This window comes from Lissotriton vulgaris, chromosome 12 (genome assembly GCF_964263255.1).
Source record: "Lissotriton vulgaris chromosome 12, aLisVul1.2, whole genome shotgun sequence".
Lineage (NCBI taxonomy): Eukaryota > Metazoa > Chordata > Amphibia > Caudata > Salamandridae > Lissotriton > Lissotriton vulgaris.
Genome location: NC_141700.1, coordinates 502365827 through 502379418, shown reverse-complemented (window position 1 = coordinate 502379418; position 13592 = coordinate 502365827). Strand labels below are relative to the sequence as shown.

Below are 13592 nucleotides of genomic sequence, written 5' to 3'. Positions count from 1 at the left end.
CTTGTAAGTGCAATTAACTCTGCTGCTTGCGCAGAATTGTGTGGGATACGTGCAGTCTCTACAATCGTGTGCAATGTTGTCACAGCATATGCTGCAGTTGTATCACCATTTGGCAACTTGAAACATGAACAGTCAACCCATAAAGCATCATTACATTCAGGAAGGGGAGTGTCCAGTAAGTCTACTCTCCCTTTTGTCTCTTCTGTCCTAAAACAGCAATCATGTTTTTCGACCTCATCTGTCTCTGGTGGAATGGGCAATAACGTGGCTGGGTTGAGTGTATCGCACCTCTTTATGTGTATGTGACTCGCTAATAGTGTCAGCTCATAACTTGACAGTCTAGCACTAGTTAAGTGCTGTGTCCTTGTCCTGTTTAGCAAAATGTCTACTGCATGTGGGACCCTAACGATCAGTGTATTATTCATTACTAACACAGCAGACTGTCGAAGACAGACAGCTGCTGCAGCAGTGGCCCTCAAGCAACTTGGTAATGCCTTAGCTACAGGATCTAGAGTCGCTGAGAAGTATGCACATGGACGCTGTTTGTCCCCAAAGGATTGTGTCAGGACTGATGATGCGCAACCTTCCTTCTCATGGACGTATAATGTAAAAGGCTTACTGTAGTCGGGGTTGCCCAACACAGGAGCTGAACACAATGCATCACGCAACTCGTGAAAACTCTTCTGACAATCTTCAGACCAAGGCACAGGATTGGGTGTATCTTTACAGATTAGTGCCAGCAAAGGTTTGGCCAACAATGAGAAATTTGGTATCCATTGCCTGCAATATGATGTAATGCCCAAGAAAGCACGCACTTCTCTCTGTGTCCTTGGGACACCCAATTTTGCAATTGTCTGTATTCTCTCTGGGGTCAGTCTCCTTCCCTCCTTCGATAAGATGTGACCTAAGTAGGTCACTTCTTGTCGACAAAATTGCAATTTCGGAAGAGACTTTGTGCTTCATGTCACATAAATGACGCAATAATGACAATGTGGCTTGTTTGCAAATCTATTCAGTATCTGCAGCGACTAACAAATCGTCTACGTACTGAATAAGAGTCGCACCATCAGGTAGAACCATCGTGTCAAGTTGTGATTTCAGAGCTTGACTGAATATAGATGGACTTTCACAGTAGCCCTGAGGAGCGCGTTTGAAGCGGAAGCTTCGTCCTCCTAAATTGAAGCCAAAAATATCTCTGCTCTCCTCCGCAATCGGGATGCTGAAGAAAGCGTTCTTCAAGTCAATCACCGAGAACCAAGTGGCGGAAGCTGGAACCATAGTCAATAGGGCAGTAATGTCTGGAACAACTGGAAACTGGCACAACAATCTTATTCACTTCTCCCGAGATCAATCACAAATCTGTACACAGGTGGCTGAGAGAGATCAGTACGCTTTAAGACTGGCAAAATAGGAGTGTTACAAATGTTGCCTGTTGTCTCTTCAATGACATCTTTCTCAATCAGATCGTAGATGATCGCTAACAATGCCTTTTCACATTCGCTAGAGATCTTGTATTGGGGAATACGTGGCAACCTAACATTGGCTCGCAATGTTATGACATATGGCGCTATCTCCAAAAGACCCACATCATTAGAACCAGTAGCCCAAAGTATGTCCGGAAGAGATGACAATTCTGTTGGAATATTTTCCCTTGACAAATACATTGGGGAGATCACTTTCTTACCTAGGGTAAGTTGTACTCCCGAAGGAGAACAGTACAAAGTTGCATATAATCTCTTTAACAAATCCAAACCTAACAAGTTTTCGCCACAACCTGTTGTAAGAATGAGGGGTGCTTCTAATTCACATGGCCCAACAGAAAGGGGCATAGGACTAGAAATCTGGTTTCTAACTGGGGCGCCAGAAAAACCTACTGAAACATTCATTTCGCCAGACAAAGGTGCGCCAGGAAGTTTTGAGTGCATAATAGAACTTTTTGTAGCACCAGTATCCAGCAGAAAAGGTTCTGACACTCCTGATGTAATCACCTCAACATAAGGTCCATTCTGATCTACTGGAACTGAAACAACTCACTCTCTTTGTCCATGGCTGTCCTAGCAATCATTACCCTCATTCTCGTCTTCTGCATAGTAGTCATCAGCATAGTACTGAGTTGACCCAGAAGACGCATTATTCTGCTGATCAAAGCTATTCATAGAATTCTGAGGCGGAAAAGGACGAGCATTCTGGGGGAAATTTCCACGACCCCTACCCCTAGGAGCCTGTTGAACACCTCTACCTCTTGCACCAGAAACACCATTCAAACGTCGCGATAAAGCTGGACAATTATTCTTGAAATGACACTCTTCCTTGCAATATGCGCACTGATTCGGACCATACGGTAAATGCTGTTGAGAAGACTCACTTCTTTGTGAGTTTCTCGAATACTGCAGAGGTTGCTGATAATTGGGCTGTCTATTATTACGAGGCGGATAGGCTTGCTGGAGAAGGACTTTAGTTTTAAAATCTTTTGTCTTTTTGTCTGCTTTATCTAGCTCGTCTTTGCGCCTATTCTCGTAGTACTGGGCTGTGGCCAAAATCTGCGCTGACGTGGAAACAGCCCAAGCACTCTCTGAATCTTTCAATTTATTACACAGTTCAGGAAGCAGATTATGCACAAATTTGTCTACAAACAATCTTTGGCCACCCTCGGTAGCCATATCTTGACCACTATGATCGACGAAAGTTTCTTCAAACCTCGTGAAAAAGTCAGACACATTCTCATCTTTCTTTTGCTTGCACGCAGATAACTTGTCCCAATTCACACGCAATTCGGGCATTAAAGTCTTCATATATGTGATAATCCTACCAGGAAGTTCAGCTACTAAAGGCTCAGGCTTAGAGCCACCAACTTGTCTAGCATCAGCAGCAGTGATATTGGCCCATGTGTCACCTAATTCTTGGTCATGATCTGTATGACGAATCTTACTCCATAAAGGCTGTGGAACAACATTCCCAAACAACATGTCTACATCTGCTAAATTCATTATACATGAGCTGGCAGTCTGTGATAGCTCCTTATAATATCCTGCAGGGTTCTTACGGGGATCAGGCAATGTCTGCTTTAGAGCTAAAACTTCAGATCTTTTCCAGGGGACATGTACCCATACACGCTGGAAATGTGGCAGAATTGCTGGATTCGCATTCGTGTCACCTTCCCTCCAAACTGGAGGAACTTCTCTCATGGGGTACTGTCGCGCCTTTTTCCTACTTGACATGTCATCCTCATACAGTGATCTAGAGACGTTTCCCTTACTCCTATAAGATAACAATAGATCTATTGCTCGTTCAACATCAGCACCTACAATCATGCCTTCATAGAACTTGAAACGCATACGGAATAATTCCTGCATTTTGCGTTTTGGATCATTGTCTTGCAAATCTTCAAAGAGATATACACACATCTCTTCAAATACATATCTCTGAGTGGGTGCTTTCCACTGACAAGACTTCCATAACAGACTGAACATCATACTTTACAGTATCAGTAACCCATTTTCGTGCTAACTCATTCAGCACTTCTCTTTCCTGATAATCAGGCAGTTGACTACGCAACTGTCTACGTCCTGTTTTAGGGGTCGTCTTAGGCGACCCAAAGAAAGGTGAGAACAGACCGGTGACAGTACTTGCCACTCTCTGTCGAACAGAAAGAGAAGCTTGTGGAGAGGCAGATGTGCCAGAAAAGACAGGCTGATGTAAAGAGGAAGTCGAGGCAGTGGCAGAAGTAGTATCATGATAAACAGTTGGAGCAGTAGGCAAAGTCGGAGTATGTAGCAAAGGCGGCAGCCCTTGAGAGGGCTGCGCCGGAGAAGTAGGAACCAGCTGAAGAGGAGCTGGTGCTTGTGTAAGAACTGGAGTTCGTGCACCGGGGCGCGGTATAACCAAGCGCTTCGGGGGTGCAGTAGCATTTGGTGCATATGGGGGTGGTGAACTCAGTAAATGGGTCATTAATGGATCCTTCTCTGATGTCCCTTTTGAACCTTGTCCTTCATGTGGCAACATTGGGTAGCATTTATCTACTGCTAACTTCTTGCCTCTGAGCATTTGTTCACTCTCTTGCTCTTCCTCATTATCCCTGTATGCAACGGCAGCTTGCACCATTGACATACCTCTTTTATTTTTCTTTGCTAATTTCATTTCTTTCTATTTGGCTTCTTTGCGCCATAAGCGAAAAGAGTCAAACATCGCCGGCCGGGCTTTCTTCTTGAACAGTTTGACCTCGAGATTATCTAAAACTTCTGCGTCACGGCTACCATATTGGGGCCATTTTAAAACACCATCTTTTCTGGTGTACTTTATCCACACTCCATTATATGTGATAGGGCCTACTCCATGCTTCACATATAGTTCATATGTTGGAGTTCTGATCGGAGAAACCGGACACGAATGCTCTAATCGGGAGTCCTTACTACAACCAAGACAACACAAGTTTCCAAGTCTGCTAAGACCAGGCATTTTCGCTCACTAGTCTAGCTTCAAACTTCAAAGGATTATCGAATACGATATTTTCGTGAATACACAAATCCCTTGGTTTTGGCGCTTGCAAGTTCCAAACAAGGTGTATCTCAAGGATACCAAAACTAAGAATCAAACTAAGGACTGGGAGACGCTCCACTTATACTTAACTGAAGTATTGATGATCGATGACGTCACTAGAAGACTCGTCTATCGTTTCGCTCTACCAAGGATCACTGGGTCCAAAACAGGGCGATAGTCAGGGCAGCAGTCCTTCGTAGCCGTCGGGACGCGCGGAACTTCGCAGCAAAGACCTTCGGAACCACGTCGACATACAGGGGTCGCTGAAGTGGCTGGCCGTCCTCTGGAATTTTCACACGAAGCTCCTCACGAACATCTGGCTTGGACCGTCACCGCTTGATACCGCCCCGAGTTGGGCGCCAACTGAGGTGCCGGGTTTTTAGGAACCCGGTGGTGCCAGGGGAAAACACCCAAAGACCTCTGAGTTCTCCCTGTTCCGGACCACAGAAACACAGTCTTCTAGGTGAAGTCAAAGATCGAGTTTTATTGGCTGCAACCAAGTAACAAGCGTCCTAGAAGTACAACAGCACGGGATGTAGATTCTCGGGAGACTGTTCCTTTTTACAGAACCAGCCTTCTCCCTTTATACTAAAATATATGCTCTAGGCAAGAATTCTTTGGTTTACAATACGGTCCTACACATTTCCAAAACACTAAAAAAGCAAAGTCATGATGGCAAACCCACATTTTAGATGTCCAGTTTGTGACAGATGACCCAGCCCGTCCCAGAACTACCATCAGATATCGATGAAACCCCAATAAAATCGGGCACCTCCTCATCGTAAAACTGGCCATAAACAAGAAACATGGACAGGTGTATGTGTGTGGATAACATGGTTGGTATGTAGTGAATGGTTTATGGCATGTTGTGCCTTGATGCTATCTTACTCGGCCACTGGGCGAGGAACTGCCCGAACAGGTTTGGCTGGAGGCAGTGGAGTCAGCTCGGCCAGGTCATGGGGAAGTCAGCTAAGGTGGACGTGTCCTTTCAGATTGAATTCGACCTTAATCAATTGACTAATATGAGGGCAAGCCACAAGATGGATGCCGTTCACAAGATGGAGTCCGAGGGTTCGAGACGGAAACCATGATTTAAGGGTGATAGCATCACTCAATCAGGACGCAAATGCATAGGGATAATGTCCTAATCATTACCGGTCTGCCGACACCAAATTCGTCATGGTACGATGATATTTTGTGACACGAGTGTTTGGCCTCGGTACCATATTATAGCAGGGTCCAGAATTTCAGAACCACACATCTGCTGTCACTCTCACTCTGCAGTCACTCTCACTCTGCTGTCACTCTCACTCTGCTGTCACTCTCACTCTGCTGTCACTCTCACTCTGCTGTCACTCTCACTCTGCTGTCACTCTCTGATCAACTGTGTCGAGCAGGCCGGCCTCAGGGGCCCCGCATTGAACTGGATTGCCTCTTTCATCACAAACCGCACAGTCAGTGAGATTAGGATCTTTCACAGCCCCTAAGATGTCTTCTACCTGTGGTGTTCCCCAAGGTTCGTCACTTTCCCCTTTATGAGCAGGTGAGGTGTTATCAGTGTTACTTAGCTATGATTGCGCAGCAGGTGTAGTACCACCAGTGTGGCGTAGCTACCATTGTGCAGTGGCACCAGTGTGGCATAGCACCATAGGTGGAGCAGTTGCAGTGGTAGTGTTGCTTAGCTATTATTGTGCAGCAGGTGCAGTGGCACCAGTGTGTGGTAGATGGCGTTGTGTAGCAGGTGTAGTGTTATCAGTGTTACTTAGCTGATTGTGCAGCAGGTGCAGTGGCACCAGTGTGGCGTAGCTATCATTGGTGCAGTGGTACCGGTGATTGGTAGCTACCATTGGTGGAGCTGGTGCAGTGGTAGTGTTGCTGAGCTATGATTGTGCAGCAGGTGCAGTGGAACCAGTGTGTGGCGTAGTTACCATTCGTGGAGCAGGTGCAGTGGCACCAGTGCGGCATAGTCACACACCCCACCAGCCATCAGTGCACGCATCAATTGTTAACGCATCCACAATTAACTATTGTAGCAATCTCAGAATGGTACACTTTACTTTTAAACATATTCATGTAAAGTACAGCATGCCACCATTGCTACAATTCAAATCTAACCCACATAATTCCACTACACACCACATGCACACACTCCATAACACATGGGGTAAAAGACATTGCCATTTACAATGCCATTAGCTCAAACTCAAAAAAATGCGAGCCCGATTGCATTTCCAATGCTTGTTTGCTATTGTCTTGTGCAGACTCTGTCCATAGTTGATCTTGCTCTATTCTGGGAATGGGCATGGGCTGTAAGCTCCTTCCATAGAGCGTGGGCATCTTGGTGGCTTCATTTGTTGTTTTCACTGCTGGATCTGATACAGAGGGGTGCGGAGGCAGTATCCACAATGGAGACCAATGGGCTACTGGTACTAGCGAGGCATGAGTTTGATCCCAGTGCAAATATTCCCTCTCCTCATGAGCAAGGATAACTTTACTGAATGTTCCTGAAGACACTCAAGAGCACTCTTAAACTGCACTACACAGCCCACTAAGAACTGTGATCGTCACTTTTCCACAAGCAACAGCACAAGTTTGGAGGACAGTAAGAGTTACGTTTTGAGGGGCACAGAAAGTCTTTTGGGTACGGGTGGTTCCCAGGAATGAGGGCGGCCCCCTCGATGTCCACTGCCGGATGGACCCTCTAATGATAACCTAATTTTCTAATTGCAGTGTGTTAAGTTGTTAACAGGAGAGGACCTAAATATTAAGTGGCTGAGCGACAGACTCCAGGGCATCTTTAGAAGAAAATGTGTTCATTAAAACGAAAATTAATTCACACAACACCATTCTTAAGATAAGGAGCAGAGGAAGTATTGCTCTACTACAGGTGTACACGATACCCTACCACTACAGACTGTATCTGATATTTTGTAACAGGCACCCCAATCAAGTTTCTGTTCCCAGTCAGGTTAATGGCAAGTCTCCAATCAGAAAAGCGCAATTCTACTTTTCACCAGTAATAGGGTTATTTGCTGAAATGTCATAACAGGATCTCTTTAACTAACTTTAGGGCGCATTCCAAACACACACAGTTAAATAACAAAAAGTAAAAATCTTGTGCGGTTACACCAATCTTTTGCGCCAGAAATGATCTATTTTCATGTTTTATTTGCCAAGGAGCTTATTTTAAACTCCTGTCAAGTCTTTTCACATGATTTGGCCGGAGAACTGTAGTTAATTCCTGCACTATCATTTTTAAATGCAAGTCTAAAGTAAAATCGAATACACCTTTTGTTGTATTCCAATCCTCTTCAGACTTTTGTGAGAAACCAGCAGCAGCAAAGACGGCTAAAGAAAAATATCCTAAAGTTGAATGGTTTTAAACTGTGACTAAAAAATCGCCGGAGATCAAATTCTCTGCTGAAAGAATGATTTAAATTTTTTTGCAAAGAAGTTTTTAAATGACTTAGTTGTATTAAGAGTTTTGTAGGGTCTTTAATAATTTTAGAATGCACATTTTCAATGCTTAGAATTTTACACTCAATGTTGAGTATTTTGAATATAATTTTTTTGTTTTGCGAGCCTTGGTTCATGTTCACTGATCCAGACATTGGGTCAACTACTTTCCGTGGATCCTTATTGGAATGGTTTGCATGCTTGTCCATTCTGTGCTTTTGTAAATATGTTATGTTGAACAGTGCGCCTGATATTAATTTAGCTCTTTTGCTGATTTTGCAGTTTCTGGTAACAAATTACACCTCATAATGGGAGAGAAGCCAATATGGGAGCAGATTGGAGCAGGTTTCGTTCAACATTATTTTCAAATGTTTGACAGAGACAGGTGCCAGTTAGGACCATTATATGTAAGTACCTCACACTGAAGGGGACTCTATTAATTCTACAAATTTGTCAGCACTTGTAATGTGTTAGTTTTAACTCCAGGAAGGTGTGGGACTGCAACTCATGATCACGTGTTTTCCGTGATTGATGTTTTTTCTCCTCTCCGTACCTTTTGGTCTAGTCTACTTTTCTGCTTTATGGTTTAACACGTTTTACCCTGTCAGGTAGTGACAAAAGATCTAGTAGAACTGTTATGGTATGACATGAGGGGCCTGGAGAATCAGTGAGTTGCATCAGTTTGGCCAAGAGGATCCACAATATCTCCCTGCATCCTGTTTTTATTCTTGTTTTCTTTTTTCATTCCATAGCTGAGTTGTATTACTCCGAATTCACATACTCTGCAAGGGTTGACTTCTGAATCCTTTTTCAGTTCTGCGGCTTGGAAGTCAGTTTATCTACCTTATTCTGTGGCTGACCTCTCTAGTACTCTTTAGCAGGTCTTTGGTGTTTTTAGTCTTTGTGCTACTTATTAAAGTATAGACCAGTACTTCATGTTTCCATCAAGGTAAACAATTTCCTGGAGCCTCAGAGCATTGCCTGTTGCTCAATGTTTCCTTAATTCATTCTCTTCACTGGTACGAAATTCTATATTCACACATGAAATGTCAATGCATGTAAAGCACATTTTGTTTAATGTCGCTGACAGCTTGTTAGGCTTTTTGTAAAGGATATCGTGACTGGCTGCTCAGGACAGCAAAAATGATGGCATTTTTCAGAGACCCACTTACCACAAGAGCCACTCTGGCCTCATTGCGCCACGTGAGCACAAAGGTGATCATGTAGTTGTGTCCATTCTACAACTTGTGATCGTAGTCTGATGCCCTCTGTTCACAAAGTTTGTTCCTAACTCCGTTTCAAGGGTTTGTGTTTTTTCATGCTTGTTTGCTGAAGTTCATCAGGCTATGAGTTTGGAGAAGAGGGATCAGGACTCCTCAGTTGAACGATCCTTTCATTGGCTTACAGTGCTGGCCAGAATCCATTTCAAATGTCTTTCCGCCCTCAATAGATGCGTGAATGGGTTAGAGCAAAGTAGACTTTAACGGGGAATAGGATAAGTAGCTTTTGATCAACAAAACTCTGACTCCTGGAGGGAGGCGGATTCATTCTGATAAAAGTACTCCACTATAGGTAGTCTTTGAATAGAGGTTTGAGGTGCCTGACTTTGGAATCGCGTTCCTCCTCCAACCTCTACCGTTTCAATAGTGTTAGACTTGACTCTAATCTATCTCTTTGACTGACATATGTCCTTCCTTTTCTAAACCAAGGCAGCCTTTACAAAGCAAATCAGTGCTCTGAATGAATTCTGAATTATTGTGCTATGTTGATGGCTTTACCCTTTTAATCTGGCTTTGCATGTGACTTCTACACAAAATGTGCATGTTTAATAGCATATGGTCTGCGTTCATTCTGCATACTGATAAGCCAGTGGTCCCAAGGATTACACCGGGACACACCTCAGGTTGGTTTGCAGCATAGGAACTGTGCTTCAAACCACTGCTCAGTGGTCTAGAGCAGTGGTTCATAACCTGAGGTCCGAGGACCCCTGGGGGTCCACGAGACCTCCACAGGGGATCTGTGACTGTTTTATAAAATGTAATAATATTGGAAATTACAAGTTAGAATTAAGAAAGCATAAGAAATTGAAAATATGAATTTTTGTTTTCTCAATATTTAATTGTAACTTAAAAAAAAATTTACATGTTTAGGCATTTGTTTGGTACATGCTCGTTTTTATATTTTTCTGTATTCTGAGGTTTAAATCATAGGAATTGCCTAGGTTGGGTGTCCACGGCTTCCAATAATGACTCCGTGGGGTTCTCGAATTCCAGTAATGATTCAGGTGTGATCCACAGAAGTCAAAAGGTTAAGATGCACTAGTGTAGAGATCAGGTTGGTGGCTAGCACATTAATTTGTTGCTTTTTTCTACCCATTTTTGTTCTCTTGCCTACACTTCATTTCACTGTTCTATTGTTAAATGTTTTTTGTCCCATTACTGTCTCCACTGTTATATCCATCTTTTTTTAAATTCTAGTCTAATCCATCCTACTTCATAACACGTCATTAATCCCTTAATCTGTTATTTCATCCACCTATTTGTTGCTCTCTGAAGAAACCGCTTCTCGAAAAAGTAGTATGAAGTCAGTATGAATAGTCTTGGCTTAACAACTTGTCTCAAAACCTGCCTTTACTGAAGGTGGCCAGGATTCAGAAATCTTTCATTCTTATTGACCATTCGCGAAAAATAAATGTTTTTATTATACAAAGTTCAAATGGAGATCCTTGTGAGTCTGTAGACAGATGGGATTTCATATGTTGGGTGTTGTAGTGGTACAGGGATCAATGGCGAGGCCAAATATCAACTTGATACGTATTAGGATTGGGTCATGATGTGTGAAAGTCGTATCTGACTTGAAAGAAAATCTGGTGGTCAAATCGTTCATTCGAGTGCTGAATGCATTTGGTGTCCTGAGCGGGTTCTTAGTTTCTGATCGGCTTGACATTAGATATTTGTGAAGATTACTTGCAATGAGAATACTTCAATAAGCACAAGGCTCCTAATGTAGTAGAGGTAGATATAGGGCTTTATCCTGAGTGTTAGGCATCTGCATTGTCTTAGTGAGAGCTTACAGTGGAAGATTTTGGAGGAGATGAAAATGTTTCAGGGTGAAGCAGTCACTGCCAGTCGGTCAAGCAGAATGCGCAGTATTCTGATTGGCAAGTTGTCTGTCATGTTTTACTGAATGTAACTAGTCCCAAAGTAGTACAGCTGAAGCTGGTATCAGACATGGTTGCACTTTTCTTTGCAGGGTATTTTTAGGTGGGCTATGTTATCTTTCTGCATTTTCAGGCTTTGTTTATTGTTGAACTGTGTTGTCCGGTGACAATACCCGAACAACAATTGTCTAGTAAAAGATTTTCTTTCAAAATGGACCCCACTAGCTCTTGAGTTGCGCTTTCACGTTCTAATGGCTACTGCGCCATCTTAGAGGAAGACTGTTTCCACTATGACTTAATTTTTTTTCTGCATTTAGTTCCCATTTGTTGGAATCCTGATAGGTTTTGTTTAGTGTTTTTATATGTAAGGCAACGAGCGAATAGTTGTGTGGCTTGCACAAGTAATGGGTCCTCATGTGCCTTGCGCTGGGAACTAAAAACCCCATTGTAGTGCTCTACTCTCTCAGGGTAACGCAGCAGAACAGTCTAAGGCCTACTCAATGGAGATGGTGTGGGCTAGTTATCACCATCTGCTGGCACACTATAATAAACGTAATAAATAACTGCCCAGTCTGTGCTTTTTCGTTTGAAAAAGGAAAAGTACATTTATTACATGCACTACAAAATACTACGCAGTAATTACAGATACATAAATATATAAACATATATAGATGGTGGCAATATCTTTGTTGACATTGCATATTAACCTCTGACCTCCTAAAGGAGCAAGATCACCAATCCACTTGTCAAAAACATCCTTTTTAGGGGTTAAAGCAATAATCAATAATAAACGTGTAATTACACTTATTAAGGTTAATAACACATATTCATTTTGATCAGTAATCAAGGTCAACATATATCAATAAAGCATCCTAAATGAAATTCCCAGGTCTGTGTGCTTTTTATACATTCTCAAATCATGAAAACACAATCCTAAATGCTTCCCCTAGAGGGCTTCACATTTTGATCACACAATATGTAATCCTAGACGTATCCCCCTAGAGTGCATTATATAGCATATATCTTCCTTCGGGCACTTTCCGGTCACAATAACTGTGGTCATAACCTTAGACGGTGCTGCACTCCCAGGTGTAGAGCACATGCTCCTGTCTGGGGAGTGCTTGAAAATGCTAAGAAAATCCTGGGTTGGTCTTTCTTTTTGGGACCCTGTAAACTTAGGGCCAGCACTTCTAAAAATATCTTTCTCCCTTCTGGGGGTGGCAGACGTCGCTACGCTCCTGCAGCTTTCTTGCATTCTTTGTGGTTGGTGGTGGCCCCCCTGTGCCCGCAGGGCATTATGGCACTCTCCCTCTGGATCGTGAACACTTAAATGAGTAGCTCTCCCACTATGCTGGGAAGAGCTATTGCCTTTCCTTTCTTGCCACATGGCCCTTTGCTTTTATTATTGGCTTTGGGGGTGTAAGATCCCACCCAAGCACGGCACCCCGAATGCTATACTTGGTTGGGGGCAGCTCTGGGAGCTCAACCGGGACAGCCCGAGCCGGCTCCCCCGCACGGTCCACACCTCGGATTGTGGCTGCGGGAGCAGGAGCACTCCTATTCCCTGCTCGCTGCTGCGGGCAGGTAAGCGTGCACGCAGTGGGGGCTGCTTGCTTCCTCCACAAGCACGGGGAGCAGGGACAGGCCTGCCACTTCATGGGGAGGAGATCAGCAAGGCACAGCCCCGGCACTGCTTCTTGTGGTGCCTGGGGGGGGGGGGGGGGGGTCTCGGGCCCCTAACTTCCCCCGTGCGTGGCTCTCCCTGTGGTGCTGAGGGTCTTTACCCCCGCTCACAGAATGCATAGTCGGCGGTCTTGCCAAAATTGAGGGACTTGTTCCTGAAAGGCAAATTCCTTCAAGCATGCGAATATCATGGATGAAGGGGGTTTGCTGCACTAGATACCTGTATGTATTACCATCTCCTGGCATTATGTAAAGCAATCTACCTATCCTTTCTATAAGATCTGAAAGCCTGCAATGCCCTGTCCTTAATGAACACTCGCCCTTATGTAAACACATTGTCATTAAACTTTACACCACCATACAAACAGAAGTCTTGGTCCTTCGTAGGGCTAGGCTGAGTTGAAAGACTGATTTGTGTTGCAACATCTTGGATAAACATTTGGCAGTATTACTGTAGCCAGATTGTATCATTGTTCCCTAAAGGCAGTCTGACTCACTTAAAATTCAATCAATCATAACACTTGTATAGCGCACTACTCACCCGGAAGGGTCTCAAGGTGCTTGGGGGAAGGGGGTCTGCTACTGCTCGAACAGCCAGGTCTTGAGTTGTCTCCTGAAGGAGAGATGGTCCTGGGTCAGCCGAAGGTGGATGGGGAGGGAGTTCCATGTCTTGGCCGCCAGGTAGGAGAAGGATCTGCCTCCGGCAGTGGCTCTTCGGATGCGTGGTACGGCGGCGAGGGCGAGACTAGTAGACCGT

At 44.0% G+C, this 13592-nt stretch overlaps 1 protein-coding gene across 4 annotated transcripts in view; it reads left to right on the top strand.

Moving 5' to 3' along the window:
• NUTF2 (nuclear transport factor 2) overlaps positions 1 to 13592 on the top strand; it is a 185729-nt gene that overhangs the window by 53093 nt on the left and 119044 nt on the right. For all 4 annotated transcript variants that reach the window (XM_086945255.1, XM_086945257.1, XM_086945256.1 and 1 more), the window contains exon 2: positions 8275 to 8399. In XM_086945255.1, coding sequence (XP_086801381.1) covers positions 8301 to 8399 — 99 coding nt within the window. In that variant the 5' untranslated portion in view covers positions 8275 to 8300. The remainder of the gene's footprint in view (positions 1 to 8274; positions 8400 to 13592) is intronic.